Below are 26,945 nucleotides of genomic sequence, written 5' to 3'. Positions count from 1 at the left end.
ATTTAGTATGATTATGTGGGTTGTTTGTAACCGCAGCTGTCTAACTAATGCCACTTAGACACAAAGTACTTTATATATTCATTACCAGGAATGTTAGAATATGAACCAAACCAAAACACAGCTAAATAAGCCACACAAACATGTAGCTCTGAAAGCTACAACAAAGTTAAGAATTAAAAGCTGCAGTTTTCAATTAACAGACACAGCTGAGGTGGATTGTTTTGTGCATTGCATGCATGGTCTAAGGTGCCACTGGATAAATAATTACAGTATTACAGAATACCCAGAACAAGTGACAAACCAATCATTAAGCTACACAAAATGAATCACTAATAAATCAAAACTTCATCCATGCCAGTTGTCTTTGAGGATGATCTTTAATTCCTGGCTGCTTCCAGAGCCAGGTGCATCAGCCAGTTCCAATACCATGCTGAACTATGGAAAACAGGAGTGGCTGTACTAAGGCACAACATAGCTGTTCCTAAAATATCTCTTATAGCTTTAACTACCAATCCAGGGGGAGGAAGAGACTGAGGTGTAGTTTTCTAACCCTACCAAACACCACAGGGATGAGTTTTTGGTACTGTCAGTGTCAATCCCTGCTGTGGTTTGTGGCTACACGTGAGGCCCTGTGCCAGAGCCTTGCTCAGTGCTGGACACAGCAAAGTCCAACCATGTTTGCTAATTTCAACACTTGAAATTAGCACTGTTGTGCTGTTCTGAGCACAACATGGACTTGAATTATATAAATAAAAACATTGGGTGATAAACAGGAGTAGGATTGTACAAGAGAATTCACATCAACGAGCAATCAGCAGCATCCCCAGAGTATACAGAGCACAGGGGTCAGCTGTGACAACTTTGGGCCCATGAGGGAAGAGTGTGGATGTCGTTTTACCTGAGGCAGACACTGTGGTTGGGCTGCACTGAATCTAGGTGCGATGGCACCTCACCAGCACCCAGCACCCGGTTCTTACAAGGACTGTGGCCATTCCTCAGCACAGCACGGGCACCTGGGCACAGACCAACACCTCAACACCGCCAGGCTGCGGCAGAAGCAGCGGCCACCAACATGGCGGTGTGGCCTGAGGGGGCCCCGCCCGCGCGGCGGGAACGCCGCCGCCTCCCGCGGGACGGAGCGGCCGCTGGGCGGCGCTGCCGAGCCCCGCAGCGCGGGGTGCGGAACGGGGCGCGGGATGAGGCGAGCGGGATACGGGGCACAGGACACGGGGGACTGGTCGTGGCCGCCGAGCCTGGCGACGTTCCCGGCTGCCAGGCGGCGAGAGGAGACGGCGCTGCCGATCGCGGTGGTCCCGCAGCGCCAAGGGCTGACGGCTGGCCCCGGGAGGCAGCGCAAGCCACCCTGTGCAGCTCCGAAGCGGCCGCCGCCCCGCTCAAGGCACGATCACGTCCGGTGTCTGTCGGCTGACAGCGATCAGTTCTGCCAGCCCTCGGGGAAAATACTAAAGCATTCCCAGTGCTCTTCCTGGCAGTCTGTAAGGAAGGGTTTCCAGTGGCACTGCCGGGACGGAGCCGCAGCCACCGAAGGCATCGCGGCACGGCTGGAGCGCGGTGAGGGCAGCGCGGGGAGCAGCCGCCTCAGGCCGGGGCTGGAGGAGAAATCACATCTGCTTCAAGTGGAACAACTCAAGCGTCCGGCTGTTGGCAGCAAAGGTTTCAAATCAAAGCAAACGGTTTCCAATCAAAGGTTTTTGTAAAAATTAGCCCGCTAATGTCATGCGAATAAAACACGGCCTGTGCTCTCAGTACCTCAGTGTTGTGGATGACGTGGGGATATCAGCGCTACTGTAACTTCGCCACACGTACCCATACTCGTCAAGGCATTTGAAGATTTGCTGATGCTCCATTCTAATCCATGCTAATAAAACTCACTGTGTAACTTAAGTTGTAGCACTAAAATCCATTATTGTGTCCCAGTAGAGAATCTCCTTTGCTTAAGCATTAATGTTAATAATTCATTTTTAACTCAACTGTCAGAATGTGGTATCAGTTTCCAGTTTTCCATTTTTTACCTAAATCCTTTTAGGTATTCCACAGAAGTGTGTTTTCATTTATAACAAAAAAAAATTGAATTAGATGTCACGATTTTTTTTAAGCACGGGCAGTGCCAAATTCAGGAATGCCTGACTGTTGAATACACTTTATACATGAGGTGAGGAGCTTCAGCAAAGTGCATAACACATTGAAAATATTCATTACAGTGATTTCCAATAACAGAGGGAATAACTAACTCACAGGACTAGTCCTCTCCCAAATTGTACAGTCAGCTCAACTAAATCAAGGCTTTGCTTCAAGGTCCAGAAATGACACATCATCTGTATCAGCAACAAAGGACATGATTCCTTGAGTATGTTATCAACTAAAGTTTAAAGGGAAAAACGAGTGGTACATTCATAATATATGAACATGCAGCACTGCAGCTTAACAGGAGACAAGCCTTGCTGTATAAAGAAATTAACACCAGAGCAAGAACTCACCCTGCTGTTCTTACACTATGCTGCTGCTATTCAGCAGAATATTTTTCCTTTTACTAAAATATAATTTTTTTAAAAAATTTAGGAAAACAGAATGTCATTTAGTTTTCCAGCAAGAGAAAGTACACTACAAATAGTGTTAGCAGGTGTTTCTGGTAAAACTAGAGGGATCTTGCTGGACAGTTATAATTCCCTTTGCTCTGTCCTCCTCCTGTCCATGTATCCTAGACTTTTATGGCACTTCAATATGGAAAATCCTCATCGTTATGGCCAGAGCTGCCATTTCTCTTTTCTGTTTCCCCCTTCTTCACTTTCCAGCATGAAACACATGAGCTTTTCACATGCAATTCAACACGAATTCCATGAAATTTCTTTTTTCTCTCAAATACAATCTGTCAGAAAGAACAATAGGCAAAATGTTCCTGTAGACAAATGACATTGCAATAAACTGTCTTCAAAGTCTGTAGAGAAAAGGTTTATTTCACCCAAGCTTGCTTTAGGAAACAAGAAAAACACCCAAATTTACTATTTCACCCTTACCCCTTTCTCTGTCAGATAAATGATCAGTATTTTTACACCAGTGTTTTTCAGCTTCAAAATCAAATTAGCAACATGAATCTCTGTCAAACAAAAGGAACAAAACCCACAGGAATCAATGGCACTCTCATATCACACTACTAGTGGGCAATTAGCAAAGAGAAACAGAAGGAAGACCATGATCAGACTTTCACTAGGTAAACAAAGCTGATCTGTAAAATAGATTTATAAATAAATGTAGTTAAAAGTATCAATAGGAATGGTGTGTGCCATTTGGTCTTTCATTCACTAAGCACATTGATCTTTGCAAACATGATTCTGACTAATGAGCTGTGTTAAGTGGCTCTTGGTTTCTTATTTTGTTGCTTTGTGAAAGACTGGGACTCACAGAAGCTGATTAAGGAAACAAAAGCTTCAATGCTTCTGCACTCAGCTATCAGCTTCTCAACCTAATCTCTGGAACAATTCTCAATTTATTTATTTACTTAAAGGCTACAAATCCTATTTAAGAGCTTGCCTGAAGTAGGTTGTGTCATCTCAAATGGAAGAAGTACCATGGATGCAGAGTTCCCAGATAGGGGAGTTCACTACAAAGTACTCTTTCAAAATATTCTGAAAAATACCAATAAAAGCTGCACCACTTCCAACCATTCAAGTACTAATTCAAGCAGTGCATCATTTACTTGTTCTAAGAAACAAACAGCATGTCAAGATGCAGAAACAATTGCTTCAGCTTTGCTTGGAGCTTTCACTGAAAACATTTGTGGTTTAATTTTACTGATTTAATTGGGTCCATCAAGGTATTGAAAAATAAAATTATTCTATTTCACCCTTCAAAAGAGCCCACAAAATATCATTTTCTTCCAAAAACAGGGGCATGTACCAGTTTCAAGATTGAGTATCAACAATGGTTTTTACATCAAACCATGTAATTCACTGTAGAACAGGCACCTTTTTTCCAAAAGTTTTCTAGATACTTTGTATATTTGGCTCAACAAAATTTATATTTTAAAAAAGTCTTTTGCTGCTAGGCAGAACAGAGGCATTATTTAAAAGTAAGGCGAATCCAGCAGACACACAGAGAAGCAGCTCCATCAGTGGACAAACCAGTGTATGTTTTCATACCAAATCTTCTGAATTCTGAGACTTGTTCTGGACTTCCAGCAGTTTGATGGAAAATAAACACCTTTTATAGGCTAACAAGGCAACCTGGTCACACAACACACATGGACTTGCCTGAGAAAGTTACACTTTTCTTCACTTCAGTGTCAGCTTTGCTTCAAGCTCAATTGCCATAATGTGACTTTACTTTTGTACCAGAGAAAATGGAAGAACTTCAGCTTATCTTTTTGGCAGCACTCCTCTTCAAAAATCACTCAGCACACATTGATTGTACTCAACAAAAATCAAGGGGAAGCTTTGTAAATCCCTGGAAATGTTCCATTCTGAATTTCTAAAGCCGCTTGTTTTGGGTATGATGAACAAATTGTCTTACAACAGTCTACACTGTACATATGGTTGGCAGGGAGGATTTGTAATCTTCTCAGCTGAAGACAGTAGCTTCATCCTTTTAGCTCCAATAAAAATACTAGAACTCCAATTATTCCTTGATAGGAAATTCCCAATTTCAAGCCACATCTGTTTAAAATTTCTCTTTCCGAATCCAATTAAAAGTGTTATCACAACACTACAAAAAGTGATGGGAAAAGTAACTTAGTGTTTTGCAATGAAAAACAAACAGAAAGTCCCTACAAAACCTATGATAGGAAAGAGAAACTGCTCAACACAAGGATATAAATGCAACTCAGTACAAAGTGGGGAACACATAGTACCTCACACACACCAACTCCTCATTACTTAACAACCATCAAAGTACCAGAACAAAGATTTGCCACCGCAGTTTTCTTTTAGAGGTCGAAAATGAAGTCAGGTTGTGAGCAATGTATGGTATTTATTTTTTCACATTGTTTGCCTTGCTGGGAATGAGTATGTATTAAATGCCTTTATTTTGTCACCATCTCACAGACCACAGGCTGGACAAGTGACATCCCTGCCAGCTGCAGCTGCCCGGCCCCAGCGGCGCTCACTGCTCGGCGGCTCTGTGCGCGTTCATTATCCTCTGCCGCTTCTCCCGGTTCCTGCGCCTGTTTTCTTCGTACTGCAAGACACAGAAGGAAATTAATACATCAACTGTTATTTATCATTAAACACATGTGTCAAATTTAAAACTGTAGAAGCATTTTTTACCCAGGAACAGAAACAATACATTTGACTGATGTGTTAGAAAGACAGCTCTTGTTAATATCTAGATATAGGTTTGTTTTTACTTTGAAATTAACATTTGTACTTTGAAATTAACATTTATTCCATTAAAATACAGGTTTCTAAGTTTGAGGTTATGAAGCTAAAGACTATTAGAACATTCTAATAATGAATATTCAGTTAATCTTAAGGAGGAACTTAATTATACAGTGATCTAACATACACAGCTACACGAACTAGGAAAAAAAAGTTGCACTGGTGCTATTCTAGAGCACAGGTCAGGCTCTTTTCCTTTTGCAAGATACTGATTAATGTGAATCTGCCTTCTGAAAGATGAATTTGTCATCACAGGCTTGGTCTATTTTTGATCCTGGTCATCAACTACAAGCACAGATCAAGCAGGATACCAAGATGAAAGGAACAAAGACAAATTTAGATTGAATGAGAGTAAGGCATGTGGGGATTTTTAAGAGTTTAAACAAGAACCACAACAGAGGACTCCAGTGTAAAATGCAATCTAGGAAGCCTTCACAGGTAAGATACATGTATCAGATCATCATGCTTTCAAGTACTCCCCTGCACTAGCAGAATCTTGAAGAGCCCTTCTTTCATGGCAAACAAAAAGGAAACATTTTCATGGCTCAAATAAATGAAAAATTAAAAATCAATGCATCATTTGATATGTATTTCATGAGAAGAAAATTATTTTTGTCCTTAGGTTAAGAGCATATATTTGTTCAATATTTTAATAATTGGTATCAAGAATAAAACCCAAGTAAGCCACAAATATTCAATTCTCTATATAATGTAATAAACTACGAAAGAAATTGATTTTGAAAAGGATTTGCAGTTTTTGATCCATTATACTGATTGGTCTAAAACTGAAATAATGACCCAAAACATTACTTAACATTTACAGAATGTTTAACTTTTTCCCTTGCCAATATTTAATTTTTCAATAACCCATCCATGTTTTTATGGGGAATGAGAACAATGGATCTTTAAAAACTACATCTTTACCTATTCAATATTGATGAACAACCTTTCAGGGGCTTCTTAGTAATGGCATATCAATATAAGCACATTTTAAGAAGGCAGATAAATATAATCATCAAGAACTCCTCTAATGTAAAGGCTTCAGTGGAAGAAAAAATAAGAATAATAAGATTATGTGGAAAGAAACTTTTTAGTACAGTGAAATTTATGTAAAAATTAGTACAGTTTAAAGTTAAAAAGTGTGTGAAATGTTCATTTTTATGTTCTGTCATGTAGGTACAACTACCATAAATATTAAGAGCACTCTACTGAAAATGTGCCTATTAAAACAGTTAATGCACCTAAACTCTGTCTTCATTCCTTCATATCTGCAGATATTTTCATTTAGGGCCTAACTCAGCAACTCATTAAGCAGTTTCAGTCAGTGTAACTGACTTCAGCTTTAAGTGTTATTTATGCAGAAGTGACCATTACTGCTTTATATTAAATTCTGTGCAAATACCACTACTAAAAAAAAAATTAAGAAAAAAGTCAGAAGCAATCTGTGAAGCATCAGTTCCTATCTGCAATATTTGTTTCATTAAAATGTGTTTGCCTATTTCTGTATATCAAAAACACACCATGCCATTTGTTAATGCCAGATTTTATTTGACAAATTTATTTTTAAAAGTTTGGATTTGGTCTCAAGTGCCCACAGCAGAACGTGCTTGAATTTATTGATTCATACTACTTAGTAAAAAACAACTCTAGTTCTCTCCCATTTTTTGTTAAGCACTTAACTCACAATATTTATAATTTATTGCTTACCTCTTTCTTTAAGCACTTCCTCATCTCACGGTCAATATCATTGCAGTGGCCAAAAAACTTCAAAACATTGTGCTGATGAGTTAAGGAGAAAAAAAAATTACAATTCAAAGGTTTCTTCCTCTGAAGCTCTATATTTATTTAAATTCATTTGCATTTTTCAACATATCCTGGTCTTTTCCTTTCCCTTTCTTGAGAAAAGTGGTGTTTGGTAATTTCTTTTCCAAGCAGGAAGAGTTCACCTGAGCCACCCCTGCCTGGCTGAGAGTTGAAGGAACTCACCATGCATAACCAGAGTAAAGGAGGACATCTAAGCTGAAGCTGTTGTTTAAATGCAGAACATCATTTTATTGATCTGGAAGTCAGTCTCACAACTCTCCCTCACACCAGTTCAAATAACATACAAACCATAAATACTCTGAACTCCAGGCTGTGGTACAGAGGCAATGTCCTCCCTGCATTGCTTTTCATTATTTCTTTGTGACACAGAGAGGCAAAGGACTCACTGCTCCATTGCATGAACAATGTGCTGTTGGCCCAGAAGATGCAGGCACCAGGCTTAACTGACTGGAACATCAGAACCAGTATAAAAAAATCTCTCTGGATCTTGAGGTTAATAAATAAGATGCATTTACCATCTTTATGGCACAGCTCAATTGTGGGCCTTAAGCACATTCAGGTGTTCCTTAGTTTCTAAAAAACTGCAGGTCTTGTTCTCATGAAGGCTCTCCAAAGCTAACATGATGGTATTCACATTAAAATCTGTCCTCTTAGCCAGGATTCCTTAGAACAATTCCATTTTTCTGGCCATTAAAGCCCTCTCAGAATGCATGGCTGCAGGACTGCCTATTCAGGGCCATGCTGGTGCCATGCTGCAGAATCTCAGGGCAGGACCTGGCAGCAGAGCACCCCAGTGATTTAGAAGACCTGAAGGAGGGGGTTTTTAGTAGATATTTGCAGCTACACAATGAATGGAGACAACTCAGCCAATCTTACAGACAACTCATGAATTTAAACAAAAAAGACCAAGAAGAACAAAACAGATGCAAATGAAGTCCCATCCACATTTCAGAGGAAATCCTATCTGCATTTCCACAGCTGGATGGATTCATACAAGTGATCCATGAACACAATTAAGGATTCAAACTATGAACAAGATCTCACCCAACAGAACACAACTGAAGTAGGAGTGGGTTAATAAAGTTTATGACAAACACTTTACTACAGCAGTGCTATAATTAGCTTGTTTATACCTCTGTGATTTATAAAGGGCATCAGGGGACTGAAGCACTTGCATGGAACAAGATGTCACTTTACTGCACACCGATCTTGCTTTTACAACATTTTCATTCCAGCTAATACAGATTTAATTTTGCATTCTACTTGCATACCTGCATGTTAAATTTCAAGGTGAACACTCACATTTCAAGCTAACTCCACCCTGACTAGTGCATACAGTGGGTTTAATCTATGTTTATTTAGCCAGATTCCTAAAATGGCAATTCTTGGCTGAGATTATAAGGGAAACAAAGAATCAGTTTCTCAAAAATAGCTATTACAGCTATTACAGTGATACAACTGCAACACAATACACATTTCTTTGAGCTGCTACCCATAAAAATTCGTCTATTTATAGCACATACTTGGCACCAGAGTGGAATTATTAAAAAAAGAAGTGACATCAAATAGGAATCCCATTAACCTCTCTTCACTTGATACAAAACTTGATATACAGGGCAGGTTCTAGATTAGGGATAAAGTAAATCAAATTGACTGTTGTGAAAATGGACACCCAGTTTAAAAATAATGCTTTTCATCCCTCAGGAATGGCAATTTAAATGGCAGATTAAGGTTCTTGGGACATTTTGGCATTTTAAGAAAACAGCAAGTAGTCACCAATAACTCATTAATATCACTGACTTCAGATTTCAGTGAGTTCAATTTAAAAAGAATATTTCAGTACATTCCCACTGAATTTCAAATGCAAAAGTATGGCTCCCTTTCAGCTGAGTGTGCAAAAGTCATCCTCACCCTTTCTGTTCTGAGACTGCCAGCACAAACATCCTCTCCCAGCTGAGCACAAGACTGACAAAAGTAATTCCTCTTCATGCAAAGATCAACTTCAAACAAAACCAAGAGAAGATAATTCTGTGCATGATCATTATTGCTGCTCCCAGTGCCTTCATAAGTCAGGCTGACAACAGATTCCTTTGAATCACTTGCTGCCAGGGAGTTCAGGTGCACCCTTTAGTTCCAATCCTCAAGGCAGCCTAATAAGCAACATCACACAAGTCCATGACACTTCTATCTTCACATTCATTTAAAACAAAAAAAAACCCAAACCACAAACAAAAAGCCAGCCAACCATTCACTACTTGCAAGCAGTAAATCAATACTGCTGCATCCTAGTCAATGCACAGAAAGCTCCCCTACGTATTCAGGACAAATCTGAATGCATTTTCTTTCCTAATTGGATTTCACAATTATGAAAAAATAATTCCAATAGTTTCACTTTTTAATGCTTACATGCTACTTCTCCCCTAACTGATGGTCATTTGGCAATCCTTTTGATACCTGCAGTCTTCTCACTAAATTCTAGCTACGGAACATTTACCCACATTATAACATTAAAGTTGTTGCAAAAAATATCAACTAAAAAATGAAGGGAAAAAAGTTTCTACAGTCTCTCAAACTACCTAAAACATTTTTAGGCAAATTAAAATTTCTGAACTCAGAAGAAAAGCGTAATTCCTACATTCAATTCAACTTTTAGTTTTAAAGCTTGGAGATGTTCTGTGCAGGAGCAGTGGAGATGGATACCACCTCACCTGTGAGATGGTACCAACAGACTGCAGTGTGCTCATCTTTCAAGATACTGCACTCCAAGTGCCAACAAAACAAATTACATGTTGCTGAAGAAAACCAGAACAATATACTCCCTGCAAATGAGTTTTAGTATTAAAACTCTGCTCCCTTCATTGCTGTAATTTAAAAGTCATAACAAAGTGTGGTGCTGAAAATGGTTTTTAATATGTTACTTTAGCTATATTAAAATCTTGCAAAAATGTTGTTACCCATCTTACAGATAAAATGTCTTCTCTCACATTTTGTGAATTATCAGCCTTGCTTCTCATCCTGCAATGGCTTTTGAAAGGAAAAATTTACAATTCTGTTCAAAACAATAAAGCTAACATTTGTATTGTTTTAGAATCCAACTGCATTAGAAAAAAGTATCAACATCACAACCAACCATGGAGGTGAAAATATTGTAGATTGCTTGTACTGGTGTAAATCAAGAGCTTTCACACTCATAGTGAATATTTAAATATATTTTTATCTTGGTAAAAACAATGAAATTTAACTATTTTATGCACTAATACCGCAAGATTATTTCTGCAGAACATCTGTTTAGAATATATGGGGAAAATAACTAACAACACTGCAAGGATGCTGCAGAAAGCTTTTAATGCAAGGGCCAAATCTTCTACATTTAGGAGATGCAGACAAAGCAAATTTCTAAAAAGGCTTTTAAACAAGTGAGATAAGGATTCCATAATCCTGAAGCAATGAAGAGCCTGGAGAAGCCTGAAGACAAGTTAGCATTTCACATCCTTGAGTGGGTGCCCAATAAGATGGAAGTCAAGGACTAATTCCCCATTATCTCTCCAAGCCCTGAACATCAGGCATGAGGCTGTTGGGATCCCCATCCACACATCTGCTTTAACCACCCTGAATCATCTGCCCCAGGCACAGCTGGAAGATGGAGATGCTGTGAGCATACAAAAAGAGGGCATTTGAAGCTGATTTTATCATTGTTTTTTGAGGGGTTCACAGCACTAAGAGATGCAGGAGTTATTCCAGCTCTTAAAACAGGTCCCTAAGTGTTAAGCTGTAGCACAGAAAATGTTAAGGTATGTTGTATTTCCTAAATAAATCACTGGCATGACTTTACACAGTCATCAGACAGCTCTTCAGTGCAAACACACCAGTTCTATTTCATGGCTGTTCTGCCTAGAGGAGGGTTTTCCCTCCATGATCATGTAATATCACCACTAATTTATCTGACACTCATTTCCCCCACCCACCCACTCTGTTCTCTGCTCAACACTTCTTACCTCCCTGTGACACTTCTTGAGCAGACTGATAATTAGGTTACACTCTTCAGTGTGCAGATGAGGAGACAGGTCTGGATGCATCTTTAGTTAGGGATGATTTTAGCAGCACAGGGACAGGAATCAGAGAAAATTTCCACCTGCCAACATTAAAACAGTGTCACTAGCAAGTCTGATTTAACATAAGATATTATAACTGTGTTATTTTATCAATATTTGAGCTCAAAATGCAGTTAATAATATAATTTATATTAAATGGTTACAGTCATTAAACCCAGCACAGGTCTGATCTTCAACACAACCCAATGTTAACAGTCAGCTAGAAGTTTATAATCTTGGCTATCACAGACAAACACAAAACTAAGATTTTAATTTTCAGGGACTCTCTAGCAGCATTAATCTTTCTTGAACTCCAGATTATCTTTTCACCTTCCTATTTCAATTTTCTGTTTTCTTACTTAAAAAAGTTGACTGTATGTGATTTTCTTTCTACCTTTCACAAGGATTACAACAGGAAGCACAAAGCACTTGGGGAACTGGCATCTTTTTTAGCTATCTACACACTTCAAAAAAATCCTAATCCAGACATTGGTGATGCTTTAAAGACCAATAATCACTTCATCAAAACAGTATTGGTAGTTTTTCTAAATCACAAATAATTGAAATGTCCCTTCTTGCAACTCCATGTTGCTGCCTCTTGCTCTTTCACCGTGCTCCTTTGAAAGCAATGGGATTGCTCTCCTACATGAATCCCCCACCCCATCACAGTGGAAGGAAGCATTTAGGTTTCTCTGATGATTTCTCTCTGAAATACTAAAGAGGACACCCTTTCCTGCATGATTCTGTGGGGAGGGAGCAAGTTCTTTAGCTGAAATGGATTGAAAGCATTGTATGGCAGTGGCTGAAGGAAGATGCCATCTTTGTTCAGGAAGATCATGAGGAAGGGGAGGAGAGAAGTCCAGTTCATACCACGATAAACAGGCTCATCTTGGTGAAATTTTATTTTTATGGCCCATACTGCCACAGAATTTGAGAGATGCCTGTTTGCTTATTGGTTTGTTTGCTGAGTATTTTGTCATTTCCCCTTCTCCCAAAGGCATCACCTCTCCAGCTGCAATACCCCAGGCAAACACCACCACAACCTGCAGCAAGCAGCCAGCACTGTGTTAACACTCCTGCTAGACACACTGGACCAATACAAGCAGCCAATGGTCAGATTTTATATTGCAAAATCCCAAAATTCAGCTGCAGGGCTGACAATTATAATCTCCACTGTTATTCCTAGAATGCTCAAGGAATATATTCAGCTTAATATATATGTACACTCATATATCCAGTACTTCCCATTATGTGTTCAGCTTAACAAGAGTTAGATTCCCTCAAGCAAACTTGATTTTAAAAATCCAAACATTTAGAAGCCACTTGAGAACCATGAGAATATGTTCCACATAGTGTTGTAGGGATTTCTTCCAAAACCTTCCCCATTCTATCTGGAAGTCCAATATTACACTACACTTACTCTTAGCACAGAAGTTGTTGGAAACTGTACAAGTTGCTTAAGCATTCTTTCCAACAAATTAACAAATGAACCTTTAGAAATATGACAGCAGGAGCACGACTGTAACAGCAAAGTGATTCAAAACCTGCTGTGTTATTGCCACCAGCTTTTGATTGCATGCCACACAAAGTCAATATGTTTTAAATTTATCAGTAGAGTTTTTGATAGCTCTGGAGTTAGCATTGCCCTGAGAGGGTGACCAGCTCCATGGCTGTGTGCTACTTTACCATGTGGGAACAAAGATGATTATTAAAGCTCTTCATCATTCAGCTCTGCCTGTGCCTCCTAAAGCTGCCATCTGAGCTGGCAGTCAGGAGAAAGCCAGAGCAGTGTCCAGAGAAACTGGGAATGCACATCAGCACAGGCCAGCAGGTCAAATGGACCATTCCAAGGAAAGAGTCATCATTTCTAAAGCAAGAACAGCAATCACTGCCATTGTTTGCAGAAGTATTCTCACACCCTGGCTGAAAGCCACCAATGCCACCACCAGAGGTGATGGTGCATTTTTAGTTAAAAGCCTTCTAACAACTCCAATGGATTTTCCAGTGTCCCCTCTTGTGGAATAGATACCAAAAATCAAAGGTCTAAACTGTCACACCAGTTCATAGATCAGGACTCCTGACATTTTCAAAGAACATTCAATATTAGAATGTTTCAAGTTCTAGCACTCAGTTCTTGCAGGATGTGATGGACTAAGGAACAAAACATCTTTCTGAGCCTCCCTGGAGGCTTCAGGCACTCCTGAAGTTAGGACAGGGCAGAGTTCCCAGTGCTCAATATTAAACTGATGTTCAGAAATGGCAGATCAGACAGTGGTCTACAAATGAGCAGGTAAGGCTGAAATATTTTTGCTGGAGGGGAATGACTCTGACAAACAGAAGAGTTGCAATAGAAACAACAATTTGTGTGAAGAAAGGACATTGGCTTCCTTAGTTTCTTTTTAATAACATTCTAATGAAAAATAAGAATTGCAAGTTGCCATCTTAACAGAATCTAACTCCAAATGGACAGAATTTTATACAGGTAACTGATACATAAAAGAATACTGGGAAAACAAAACAGAACAAAAAAAAATCACAGGAAAAAATCATGAATAAGCAATATAAATTGCTCTGAGGAAACTACTAACAGAAATATGGGTAAAGAATGCCAAGGTAAACACACAATTTCTGTAGAAGAAATACTGGAAGTGAAGTAGAGGAACAATATTTAGAAAATACAGGAATTGCTTCAGAACTGCAAAATGCTAAGCAAATGTTAGTATCTGAAGTGAATATTTGGAGAGAAGTAAAGAAATTATCTCTTTACACAATGGCACTGACATATTTCAGTGATTTGCACAGAAATGTTCTGCCCTTTAATGTGTTTGATAAGAGATTCCATGTAGTTTTTTCTTTCTTGATAAAAATTACATTACATAGGTATCTCAATAATTTGGTTAAAATACCTCAAAAAAAAACTTTTCTATAAACTGTTAGTCTCTGAACATAGAAAACATGGATAAAGATAATTAATCTTTCAACTTCCTAAACCAGTTTCTAGATCTATGTTATTATCCTGGGAAAGAAATAATTAAAAAATTGTCTCATTCCAGTATCATAACCTGACTGGTTTCTCCTAAGGTAGGGAAAATATAGGATATTCTAGCTGTATTTTTTCCATCATAAACCAGATTTTTTCAAAAGCCTAAAGCTGAAAATTCTCTGATAATGATCTTGAACTTCCAGTACTAGTATTTCTGTTTAGAAAAATAATGAGATCATTCCTTGTAAGCAATCTTGGGAGACTGAGCATCTCAAATTTTAAAAGCAATCAACATATAAATTATTGAAATGTGACAGTCATACCTAATGTGAAAATTGATGTATACGTCTGTTCAATACATTACATACTTCCTATTATTTGCAAAAGGAACCTACAGGTACTACAGAATTCAAATAAAACAGCAGACACACAGGAAGGAGGCAGAAACCAAAGGCTGACACAAAAAAGGAGGGAAAAACACCGTGGCATTCCATGTTTGACACCAAAATTTAGGATAAAATTTCTGTGCCAATTTCTCCTCCCGACTTCCTCACACTTCCCGTGTGGAGAAACAAAGGCTTCAGTACATTCCCAAAATCAACCATGAGGTCAGCATGTCAGGAATCCAGGGAAGTTCCTTTCTTTTCTCAAAAGCTCCCATAAATATGAACTAACCAGCTCCCTGATGCAGCAGGAAAACTGAATTAGGTGCCTTTAGTTTTGCTGCTTAGCCCAATGCTGAATCTTTCCAAGCTTGAGGGGCAACAATGAAGGGAAGGTTTAGGTCCAGGTAATTGTTTCCATAAGATGCTTTGTCTATATTTAATTAAAATATGTAAACAGACTACTTTTTAAACTGAGTTTTACTATTTTTCCATTTGAAAAGAACACAATCATATTTTTTTTCAACTTTCTAAGATCAATGGTAAAAAATACCCAAACCACTGTTCAGAAAAATGACCTCTTAAAGCAAAATGCAAATCCTTGTTTTGCAACCCTGCTGATGAAAAATGCCACCTGAGCAGCTGCATTGCTAAGGATGGAGGGAGCTCTTTGCAGGAGCACAGAACACAAACATTTCCTGCAGGCGCTCACACAACGCCCACAAGGCGGCAGCAGGAGCGTGCAGAGCCCAGCAGGGAGGGGAACAAACCCACCCCTCCTCTCTCCACGTTTAACATTTCTTTTTGTGGTTAATGTCACTGTCTAACTTGATTAATGCAAAACATTTGGAGTGTCGCACTCTCGGTTACACGGTATTGTTCTGTTTGGTGTTTGGAAAAAAATATCTAAAATCTCAACAATTTTTTGTTTACTCAAATCATGTTTTCTCTAAGATTGTACAGATTTTTAGCATAAAAAATCCAGCTCCACACCCAACAGGCTGATGTTTACCTCAAGGTATCATTCGTGCCACTTCAGCAGAACTCCTGCATTCCCAAATGTTCTTTCCTACACAAAGAATTATGACAAAAGCTCTGAATACTCAATGATCAGTGAAAGGATAAACCACAGTTGACAAACACCATTTCAGAACTCAAGGGAACTCAAAACTCAGGACTTTGTTTCTACCTTTCAATAACATCATTAACATCCTCCAGACCAGGATATTCAAGTGTCACTCTGTGCTGCTGTCCTTTAGGCTATGATTAGGCACATTGAGAATGACCCCAAACTTTCCAGCATCTTCAAGAAATTTAAAAATCCACTTTAATAAACCAAACTTAGCTAAATCTTACAAAACTTACTCATGACCTCTTGTATTTCAGTCTCTAAAACTGTGCACTGGTTTTTCAACATTACTTATTAAAATCAGGGAAAATAATTTACAAACATATCTATGAGGACTAGAAAGGAAACAGAAAAAGGGTCAATTATGTCTACTTTGAGATCTTTTAATTATGTAGAATGCATTTACTTTCCCTGAACCTAAAGAATAATATTTTTTTAATGCTGATAAATAAGATTCAAATTGATTTTCTTTTTACATGATTGTTTTCTGCCAACAATTCAACCTCCCTCACAGCAGCAGAATGAACTCTCCTGCTTTTAGTACCTGATGAAACTACACCATACCTGATTTCATACTTAGCAAAACAAACTACGGTGTTAATCCTAAGGAACAGAGCAGCTGGAACACCAACTTGAATACTAATTTCTACAATTTTATTTAAGGTTGAATAGGTGATTGAGTAAAGCACTCAATAGAAGATGTTTTCACTTCCTGGCAATTATTTAAGGTCTTATTCATACAAGAAACAGCAGAGTTGTGGCACGGTTAGTGGGATATAGTGCAGAATATGCAGTTAAGAATGACAAGATGCAGACAGCATAAAACAAAGCGCTGTCCAGTGGAAGGTGTCCCTGCCTGGGGCAGGGGCTGGAGCAAGATCATCTCTGGGGTCTCTTCCAACCCAACTCACTCCACAGTTACATAAGGACAAGGCGCTGTCACCGAATTCCTGCTTTGCCAGCTGCTCTCGTACCTCAGCTGCATCCACCACACCAAGCTTCATTCCATCTCATCTCCATTTTATTAATTTCCCAAAGAAGAATTCTATGAACCTGTCAAAATCTTGTTAGTGTAAACCAGCTTTTCCCCTTCAGAGGGAAAGGGACCAAGAGGATTTGTTTCCATGTTGGAAATGACAGGCTCTGACCCCTGTAGCAAAGCGATCCCTGACCAAAGGCAGGCGGCACTCGCACAAAGTAAACATTGCCCAGGTTCTGCCATGGGCTGCGAGGGGCTGGCAGCGACTGTCACCACGTTAATGCGGGGGTCCCACTGAAGGGGCTCCGCAGGTCCTCACCGCTCCCGGGAGGCCTTAAGGAAGCGAGGGACACACGGACACACAGACACAGGAGAAGCAGCTTACGGCAGCCACAGCGGAGAGACCCCAGAGCCCCCTCAGGGCTGCCCTCCCAAAGCCCTCCGGGAGCTCCGCAGGACGTTACGCGGTGAGTGCAGGGTCCCAGAAGGCGGACCCGACCTCGGCTCGGCACGGCCCCCCCAAAGCCAGGAGGTTGGAACGGAATACCGCAGGAGGGGGGAGAGTTTCCCTTTACACCCTCTTTTCCCTGAATTCCTCCCTTTCCCGCAGGCTCTGCCCGAGGCCGCCCCTCACTCACCCCGGTGCGGGGCGGACGCAGATATTCGGCCGGCCCCGGCCGGAAGCCGCCTCCCAGCGGAGAGCGCAGGCGCCGGAGCGGGGCGGGGCTGCGGGCGGGGAGCCCTGTGATTGGATGGACGGGGTACGGCGCGGGGTCTGATTGGTCGGTTCGAAAGGCGGGCGCGGGAGCGGCGTGAGGCGGCCGGGCCGGGGCAGATCCGGTCCGCTCGGTCGGTGACAGGGTCTGCGCGCCCGTGGCCGCTGTGCGAGGGCCCCGGACAGACAGCATCGGGCCGGACAGACAGCAACAGCCCTCTGCTCGCACCAGGCCTCGGTCAGTAAGGGAGACTGCTAAGGGCGTGACGAGACTTGGTTTGTTCAGCTTGAAGAGCGGGAGACTGAGGGGGGAACTCATGGCAGTGTGCAACTTTCTCCTGAGGGGAAGGGGAGCGGCAGGCAGTGATCTCTGATACCAGTGACAGGATCCCAGGGAATGACATGAAGCTGTCTCAGAGGTTTAGACTGGATATCAGGAAAAGGTTTTTCATCCAGTGGGGAGTTGGCCACTGGCACAGGCTCCTCAGGGCAGCGGTCACAGCACCAAACCTGACAGAGCTCAAGAAGTGTTTGGACGAACGCTGGGACTCCTGGTGGAATTCCTGGGGTGTCCTGCACAGGACTGGGACTTGGACTCTGATCCTTCTGTATACTTACCAACTCAGGATATTCTATGGTTCAGTGTCTAAGTAATTTATTGCACATATTTTAATTTGCCAATGTCTAAGTCTGTAGTAGTGCTGCCCTTAGGACTGCCATCAGTGCCAGCCAGTTGTGCAGCTCTGTACACCTTCGAAGGGAGCAAGTCCCCTGAGTCTGCCTGTGGCTTGGTCTTACTTTCTTTAACCTTTCAGCTTTCCAGGTGTCTCCATCATGGATGAAACTGTGGCTGAATACATCCGAAGAACTGTGCTAAAAATCCCAAAGGATGAAATCAAGATGATGCTACAGAAATGGGGCTTTCTCTCTGAGGCACAACTGCAGACTCTAAATTTCCACCAGATAAAGGACAACATTTCCCAAGAAGTTGTTCAACTCTGTGAGGTAAATCCTCTCCTTCAAAAAATGTCAGTGGCATATAGGATGCCTGAGAAGCATCATGAAAAAACATTGAAACATTAATCTTTGACCACAACACAGCCTCAAATGGCACTTTGTAGTTTGGAAAATGTAAAGCTCAGCTTGTAACACCATTGGTTTTGTCTGATCTGTGGGAGTGAAGAACAGTCCTATACTAAGTATTCAAAAATATCTTTTGAGGTCTAAGTTACATATGGTAGATAAAAGCTCAGTATTTGAAACCTTTAAAAAATGGATGTGTTTCTAAATTGTAAAATAAAGGCATTGATTGAGATGTCTACTCATTGCAAACTCCTGATTTAAAGCTATTTAGTATGGGTAATGATATCACTAGTTTATATCTTTTAGACTTTTAATTTTTTTTTAACTTTCCTTGGCCAGAATTACTTCCATTCAGCATGCTGTAAGCAAAAAATTATATGATCTTACTCTGAATTTAGTGTACCAGAAGTCTTTAATATCATAACCCAGATAAATGCAGTTATTACTGCTACATCTTGAATGCTATAGCTTTTGGTATGATTCCCTTGAATTTCATACTCAAAAATTGCTTACCTGGAGTGTAAATCAAACTACAGCAAAGAAACTCTTTAAGTTATTCTCATAAGATGGCAAATGCCATATTTTAAAATAGCATTTTTTTCTATATACTTGTATCTGTAACAAATTGTGTCATGCAGTTTCTTAAAAATCATTTCATGCTGTAGAGCATAAATAAGCAATAACCAGTATGTTACAACTCCTGATGGTGAAATACCAGTCACTGTTGCATTGTCATAAATACCCATTAATTTTCTTTCTAATGCTGTAAGGATTACATTCCTCTTGCTGCCTCTGCAGAGGAACATTGAAACCTTGCTGAAATAGTTTTCATTATTGATTTCTCACAACTTGTGACCAGGTGTGGTGCCTTTGAAGAGAGTGTGTGTGCTGTGGGCTTCAGTGCAATGTCCTTTAAACTAGCAATAACAGGATTATTTTTCACTTGATAAACAGTGTGATCAGGTCTTCTGGACCTGTAGTTCATCATGCACTCTTGTTCTTTCTAGGAAAATTCTGCAGACATCAAGCAAGCAGCAGTTCTAGACATAATTTGTAAGTAAAAAGTGAATTAAAATGACATTTGTTTTTTCTGAGTAAGTTGGTAATACCCTTAATTACACAGAGATGACCCTTGTGGGGTGCAGATGCATTTGAGGTAAGCACATCACATTTTAGATGAATCTTATTGGATGTGGCCTCTTTTACAAAAAGCTCAAGATAACAAAAATATATAACTCCTAACTCCAATATCAATTCACAACTTGTTTATACAATAGTTTAAATCTTGAGGTTTTTTCTCAGTCTATGTCTTACATTGGGCAGTTGAGGTAAAACCCTTCCTTAAACATTGAACCCCAGGGATATCCTTTATTAACCACTCACCAAATTAGAAAAGAACTTTGCATCTCTTTAATTAAAAAAATCCATTTTGCTTTTATGATTGCTGTGAGTGGTAGTTTAAGAATGTTAATACATTATATTGCATTATCAGAAGTCATATTTTTTTAAAGTAACCTGTCTGTAAAAGTATTGTAAAATTCTTTGTTCCTTTAATTTCTTGTTTCATAATACATTATGTTATTGAGCAATTCCTATTTTTCCTAGACAACCACATCTACCAAAACAAAAGAATGTGGAGTGTTTACCAGATGAAAAAGTCAGGTAAAATGTCTTTCCTTGCCATAATCCCACAATTCTCAGCAATTTAGTGCTGTGCTGCCTCATATCCTACATTTTAACCACTATCCTACATTTTCATGTAGTCTCATCTGGATGTTTTCTGTTGAGAGATTTTTAACATTTTACTGCAGCCTTGTGTGGATTTTTCAATGGAGATTATCTTTAATGTTTGTAGAATACTTTCCATTAACTTCTCACGCAATTATTACACATTAGTAATTACTAATTAAATCTTAATCTTTTCTCTGTACAACAATAACATGGGTCAGAATTAAAATACAGCTTTTTGTATAAGGTTATGCAACTTTATTTTTTTCTGCCTAATTTTGTTTCAGCAAAACTAAAAACTTCTCTAAACTACTTATAAACACAATCTTATTTCTGGTTGGGTTTTTTTGTCTCATGTAACAGGAGAAGAATTGGAATATTTTGATATCACAGATTTCAAAAAAAAGTTTAAAAGAAGACTTCGGTCAGCCTTGAAAAATGTAAGAATAAATCCATTCTAAATTTGCTTCATGGCTCTGGTGTCAATATGTTGTTTTCATAACTATTCCTCACAGTTTGAGTCAAGAATTAAATGGAATTATTCATTTGGGAATGATAGGAACTGCATGTGAAATAGGAAAAATGTATTGCATATCTGATTTAGCAACTTCACAATTGTGCTGGAAGGAAATGAATTGCAAGTTTGTGTTAAAATGTGACTGCTTCAAGAAAGGCAGCATGTTGGTGGTTTTTTATCAAATCTTTGCCCAGTTTGCAGGAACCTTTAGCTGCTTTAGCTCACCAGCTTCATTTGGGCAAGGGAATAGAAAATGCCTCTGGCTGATCCCTGTGTCACCCCCTGACACCCAGTGGGTTCCCACTCACAACAGGAGGGGCAACAAACCCAAATCACACTCACAGCCCATCAGCTGCAGCTCACATCACTCTCATGATAAAGTTTTGCAATATTTTGTGGGTTTTGTTGTTTAGGTTTTTTTTTAAGTCAACCTACTTGAGTCAAGGTAAGAAGAAGTAAACAAGGAGCAAATCAACAATAGAAAAGGGAATGTTTAGACTTTTGATTGTGTATTCTTGAGCAGTGTTAAATCTTACATTCAGGTCTAAAATGACAAGTTGATCAAAAGTTTCGTTTCTCCAAAAATGGACATATTGGAATTATTGCCACTAGCCCTCCTTCTAAACAGACATCTTTGTGTTGTTTTCCCAAATGAGAGATCAGTGCTTTTGTAACAAGCTATTTTCTATTTTCAACCTTCAGAAAAAAAAGTATACTTACAGGAAGAAAAACAATAATAGAGTTTGAAAGGTAGTTCTTCTTTTTATCCCATTTATAAGGTGTTTTTCTGTGGAAATTTTATTTCAGTCCAATCCTTACACCATTTAGTGGTTTTTTTCTTATTCATGCAGTGGTACTAAATTATACTTGGGTCTTGTGAACAGAGATGTTAAGAGATAAGAAAATGTTTATGGATACCTACATGTGTTGGTAAATCAAAACTTTTCTATTTCTCTCAGGTCACCATCACCTTTAAGGAGTATGAGGACAATGCAATCTGGATTAGAGTTGCCTGGGGAACACCACATAAAAAACCAAACCAGTACAAACCCAGCTATGTTGTGTACCACTCACAGACTCCCTATGTCTTCATCTCTTCCTCACTGCTGAAGAGCACCTTGCCTCTGCTGTGTCAGGTACAGACTGAACTGCTCACACTGACTTCCCCACTCATGTAGAGCTGCAATTGGGTTAGCTTTGAAGAGAATTGGTAAAGACACCTCACTTAACATAATTTGCAAAACTCCTTTTTTTTTTTCTCCTTAGCTCATGATAAAAATGAGGCAAAACCCCAAATCTTTGGATTGGTGCATTGTGAATAAATTCAGTTTATTGGGATTTTTACTGCTCCTGAATTTAATTTCTTACCAAGTCTCAGGAAGTATTCTATTAAATTGTCTCACAGAAGTGGAAGAATATTAGATAACACTGTTAACTTCAAGAACTAAGCATATGAGCTCATCAGGGAATCATTTCTGTTTATTTCTGATGATTAGCTTTGATAGTATTTTTCCCTCTATTTAGAAATTTCCTCAAATTTCTGTAGTAGTGATTCAAATATCTTCTGAGTCTGTTTGTTTATTTTTTAGCTGAAAAGACTATGGGACTTAGCTTGTTAATACTGTGAATGCTTTTAAATATTAAAATTTTAAATTAATTTTAAATATTAACCTGAGCTGTATAACAATCTCTGCAATGTTTTTTCAGAAATGAAAATCCTAGAAAAAGGACAGTTGCTTACCTTGGAACAAAGACATCACAATGTCTAGAGATGCTATTTTTTTTACATATTACAAAGTGATGATTAAGTCTGATGTTAAAACAATTTCAATTTTTATTTGAAGGCCCTGATTGTTGCTTCCAATTACCATGACATCCGTGAAATGGAGCTTCGAAGTCATTCTTTAAACTCCCTTAAAGATATTGTGTTTAAAAGGTATAGCCAGGTGAGCCACTTCCCAAGTAAATCCTAAGTCTTGCTTTTTGTTTCAGGCCTAGTTCTCAGCCCTTAGCAAGGGGAAAATTCACCTTTTGCAAGAGACCATCAAGTTAAAATAATATTGAACTACTGAGGTCAACAGCCTTTCGTGAAGGTAACATTGCAGTGGGGATGTAATTATTTGGTATCCCATATACTCTTTATTATTGTAATTCCTGATGGCAAAACTCAGATTAAAAATTCCATGAACAATTCAGTCCTTAGCGTTTTTAGGATCCTTTCATTAGGCTTCTAGAGCCATGAGTTGAAGGCTGTTGGAATGGGTGCTTAGTCTGCTCATCCATGCAAAACTTGTAAACAGAGAAATGTTCACAAATATCCTAGGACAGGCTTTTTTTTTTTTCCCCAAAATTATGTTGGCTTCCAGACTTCTAGTAATGGTCAAAATTTGGAAGATCATTCTTCCAGAATAAGAAATAAAAGGAAATATATTAAAAGTTCTTTTCAGCTAGAGGTTCTAAAAGTAGAACTGAACTAAAAGAATTTTTCCTCTCTCTCTCCATTTAGAACTTCCAAACTTGCACTCCAAAACCTCTTCAAGGAGGGAATGTAGAACCAGAAAATGGTATGTATAATTGAAATGTAAAGGCAGTTTAAATGTCATTCCTGCTAACTTGTGAAATGAGATTGATAAAAGGAAAGGCACATATGCTTTATTATGTTATCCATCCCTGGTGCCTTTATCCTGGCTGGCACTGGGAGAGGTCAGCATTTCCCATGAGTGGTACTGGACATGGTAACCACTCACCAAATCCACTCAATGCCCAGTATCTCACATTAGCTTGTGTTTTTCTCTTGGTAAGAACTGAAAATATAAATGGTAGAGACAACTACCTTATCCAAAAAAAGAGTGCAATGAATTCATGAAAATGATTATTTACAAATTTTCATTGGAACAATCTGATCAGAAAAACAGGATTGCAGCAGCTGACACTGTTGTCTTTCTGTGTTCTTTTCCCTACTCTTTTCCCCTGCAGCAGATATAAGGATAGTTGAAGAAAACAGAAGCGAGAAAGAAAGAATCCACAGACTGAACCAGGAAGTTTTTGGTAGTGGTCCCCAACCAATACTCGAATTTGCACAATACAGGGTAGGAAAAGCAACCAATTTGATTTGGGGTTTTCTAATTTTAATGTCGCGGTAGTTAGATTAAATTTCAAACTTAAAAAATATATGGGGTTTTTTAAACTTCTAAAATTTTAAGGACATTTTAAAATTAATGACTTAAAATTCTCTGTAACAAGCTGAAATTTGATCAGAGTTTTAGATTGTGTTTCAGTCTTTCAGCCTTGTGAACTCAGCATTTTGCCCTGTTTTGGTAACAAAAGTAGATTTAGACTAGCCATGTGTTGGGAGCATGACAAATAAGGGTTATTTTAAGTACATACAAAGCTTATGCTGTGTATGACAGCATAATTAACTTCTCAGTGATGGACAGGTTTTATTGCATGAACAGACAAATTGAAAATTCTAAGAAATACTTAATGTTTTACAGTATTGCTGAACAAGCTGCTCTTGCTTTCAGCAGAAAACTCTGCCACATGGTGGCACCCTCAGATTTTACTACAACATTCCTCCAGCTGGAATCATGTTATCATTACAAATTGGAAACAGTCTTATTAAAAGTGTAAATGTAATATGTAATAACATAAATAGAATATATTCGTTGTTTGTACTCACTGGTTAAATTTTGTGTTAACAGCTTGAGACTATGTTTAAAAGTGATCCTAAAATGGAAGTTTTGGATAAAAAAGAGCCATTCAGATGTTTGGTCAAGTTTTCTAGTCCCCATCTTTTAGAATCACTGAAATCCTTGGCACCAGCAGGTAAGTGTTCCAATTCTACAAAAAAATCCAGAGTTTTAAATATTTTTGGATGGAAATACTCTGGACAGAAATTCCAGAGTTTTAAATATTTTTGTCACCTTACATTCTGCTTGTATCTCACATAAGGGAGCAACTTCAGAGTTGGTTTAGAAAAAGAAACACAGTAGAATAAAGATGTTACCACTTTAAAAACTTATGTCTAAACAATTTATTCTTAGAATTACTGGTTTGTATGTGGATACTGAGGCTGTGGTTTTAGTTTTAGTGGTTTTGTTTTGTTTCAGTTTTATTAACAGTTATTAAAGGTAAGTACTGTTTGAGTACAGCTGCAATTATCTGTGTCTCTCTCTCTCTCCCCAGGTATGGCTGATGCACCACTCTCACCACTCCTTACATGCATACCACATAAAGCTAGGAATTATTTTAAAATTAGAGAGAAAAAAGGTTTATATCCAGAAAGTTTTGTAAGCCCTTAATTTAAAACTGATTCATGGAGAAATATGCAACTCATTTATTACTGGTATTAATCTAAATCATCATAAGATATTTTAAAATAAGTTATTCTTTCTTAATACCCTAAAGTTTTTTCCATATTATGGCTCTGCTTGAATTATTTTTCCACAGCTGTCTTTAACAGAAGTTAGCCTTACCTAATAAAAGCTAGTTGCAAAGTTTAAACAAAGATGGTGGTTAATTTAAATTTAAATGTGATGACTGCTCTTAACTGTATTTTAATAGTATTTGTGAAGTTAATAAAGACACAGTCATAGCTGTAGATGGCTGCAATATTCCAGGTGGCCTTTCATATTCTGGACAGAGCACCTGCCCTGTTTGGGACATGGGAACAGCCCCTCTCAGATGGCTGGGGCTCCCTGGCTGCAGCTCAGGCATGTTTTTATCTAAGTACAAAAATTGTATTCTGAGACTATTCCAGGGCATGGGGGAGAATGGACTTTTGGAATGCAGATGTCAGCACCAAGCTGCCATCCAGCTTTAGGAGGGATTCATTAATTCACCTTCCAAGGGCAACAGCCAGTAAGAAATAATTGAAAATCTGCCTGTTGCTATCAATGTCTTAGAAAATTTTGTCTCAGAAGAATACAATGGAAGAGGCAATATTTTCTTTTGAGGAAGTTACATCTTCTAGAATATCTCAATGTTTGATCCTTCTCAAATCCTTGCCTGCTGCCACTGGATTTTTGCTTGGGAACAAAGTTTATGGAATTGAGATGGCAACAGTCATTAGTGCAAACAGCTTTGCAATGAAATTCTTTAGAGCTGCTAAACATTGGCAGTTGTATAGATATTTCCTGCTTTGTTTTTTGAGATTGATTTGATCTGAAGATTCATTTAAAATGTACCAGTTTTTACATTTAATTCTGTTATCTGGATTGTTTTGTGTGCACTAGAATATCCAATATACTTTCAATATCTCAGTGTACAGAAGCAGCTGTATTTCCAGAGGTTTTATGGGCATGTTTTTTATTGTAGACTGGAAATAAATGTGTAAATTCAGTCATCTCATGAAAATTTGTTTGGCCTGACTTGAAAACATTACTTACCATATACAGACTTTTGGTTTGATTTTCAGCATCTCTATACCTCACACATGAAAATGGGTTTAGGACTATCTGCTGGTGCTATGGATTTTAGGAATTCCACCTGTGTGATTTAAATGTTGATTTGACAAAGTACTTAACATAATGTTAGGATTGTGGAAAAATTCCAGGACTCTTACCATATTCCACCATACTTCCAGGATTCAGGTCCATTAAGATTCCAGCATGTATTTCACTCTGTGCAACTTGTTCTTCATAATGCTCTCTCCCAAATAACCTAAATGCCTGAGAGGGCAGGGATTTGCCATCAAGGTAAAGTTCCCAAGTGCTCTAGAACACTGGGAGTACCTGGCCTGCTGCCTCTTGTTTCTGGGAAAGGCAGCCTCCATCCCCTTTTTAGTATCTCTGATTTTCAGAGATGTTTTATCTCTTAACTTCCTGCAAGCAGGGATATTCCAGGAACTACGCAGCACTTCCAGGCAAGGAGGTGTGCATTTATTAATTTGTCAGGAAACATTTGCAGCTCTGGGGTTCCTTCTTGCTGAGCAGGTGTCCCCATGGAGGAGGTGAGAAGGGGGAATGTGGAGACCAATCTTCCCCATTCCAGTTGGTCTCTTCCAGCAATTTGGAAGTTCTGGATTGGATTAGATGATATTTAAATGTTCCTTTCAACCCAAACGATTCTGTGCTGTCCCCAGGCAGCAGAATGGCTGCAGCTGAGGGCGCAGGGGCTGCAGGA

The 26,945-nt window shown here is 38.9% G+C and overlaps 2 protein-coding genes across 6 annotated transcripts; one reads left to right on the top strand and one right to left on the bottom strand.

Annotated features, from left to right (window-relative positions):
- Positions 1–2,948: 2,948 nt before the first annotated feature.
- CMC2 (C-X9-C motif containing 2) lies at positions 2,949–17,524 on the bottom strand. 4 transcript variants are annotated; one of them, XM_074550813.1, is made up of 4 exons: positions 17,418–17,524; positions 11,210–11,346; positions 7,098–7,169; positions 2,949–5,190 (listed from the first exon to the last, which is right to left on the bottom strand). In XM_074550813.1, the coding sequence occupies exons 2-4, from the start codon at positions 11,288–11,290 to the stop codon at positions 5,116–5,118; spliced, it is 228 nt and encodes a 75-aa protein (XP_074406914.1). In that variant the 5' UTR covers positions 11,291–11,346; positions 17,418–17,524; the 3' UTR covers positions 2,949–5,115. The 4 variants fall into 4 exon arrangements, with proteins under 4 accessions (XP_074406914.1, XP_074406916.1, XP_005489988.1 ...); XM_074550815.1 differs by lacking the exon at positions 17,418–17,524 and adding an exon at positions 17,279–17,400; XM_005489931.4 differs by lacking the exon at positions 17,418–17,524 and adding an exon at positions 17,165–17,307.
- Positions 17,525–17,567: 43 nt separating this feature from the next.
- On the top strand, positions 17,568–26,158 carry CENPN (centromere protein N). Of its 2 annotated transcripts, none has more exons than XM_074551021.1 (11): positions 17,568–17,732; positions 18,310–18,499; positions 19,585–19,630; positions 20,183–20,239; positions 20,669–20,745; positions 21,782–21,958; positions 22,667–22,768; positions 23,329–23,386; positions 23,802–23,911; positions 24,524–24,647; positions 25,008–26,158. In XM_074551021.1, exons 2-11 carry the CDS (start codon positions 18,329–18,331, stop codon positions 25,121–25,123), a joined length of 1,038 nt encoding a protein of 345 aa, XP_074407122.1. In that variant the 5' UTR covers positions 17,568–17,732; positions 18,310–18,328; the 3' UTR covers positions 25,124–26,158. The 2 variants fall into 2 exon arrangements, with proteins under 2 accessions (XP_074407122.1, XP_005489989.1); XM_005489932.3 differs by having other exon boundaries at positions 23,799–23,911.
- The last annotated feature ends 787 nt before the right edge of the window (positions 26,159–26,945 follow it).

This window comes from Zonotrichia albicollis, chromosome 13, assembly GCF_047830755.1.
Source record: "Zonotrichia albicollis isolate bZonAlb1 chromosome 13, bZonAlb1.hap1, whole genome shotgun sequence".
In the NCBI taxonomy this organism is placed as follows: Eukaryota; Metazoa; Chordata; class Aves; order Passeriformes; family Passerellidae; genus Zonotrichia; species Zonotrichia albicollis.
The sequence above is the reverse complement of the archived record's forward strand: the minus strand, read 5'-3'. Positions and strand labels throughout refer to the sequence as shown.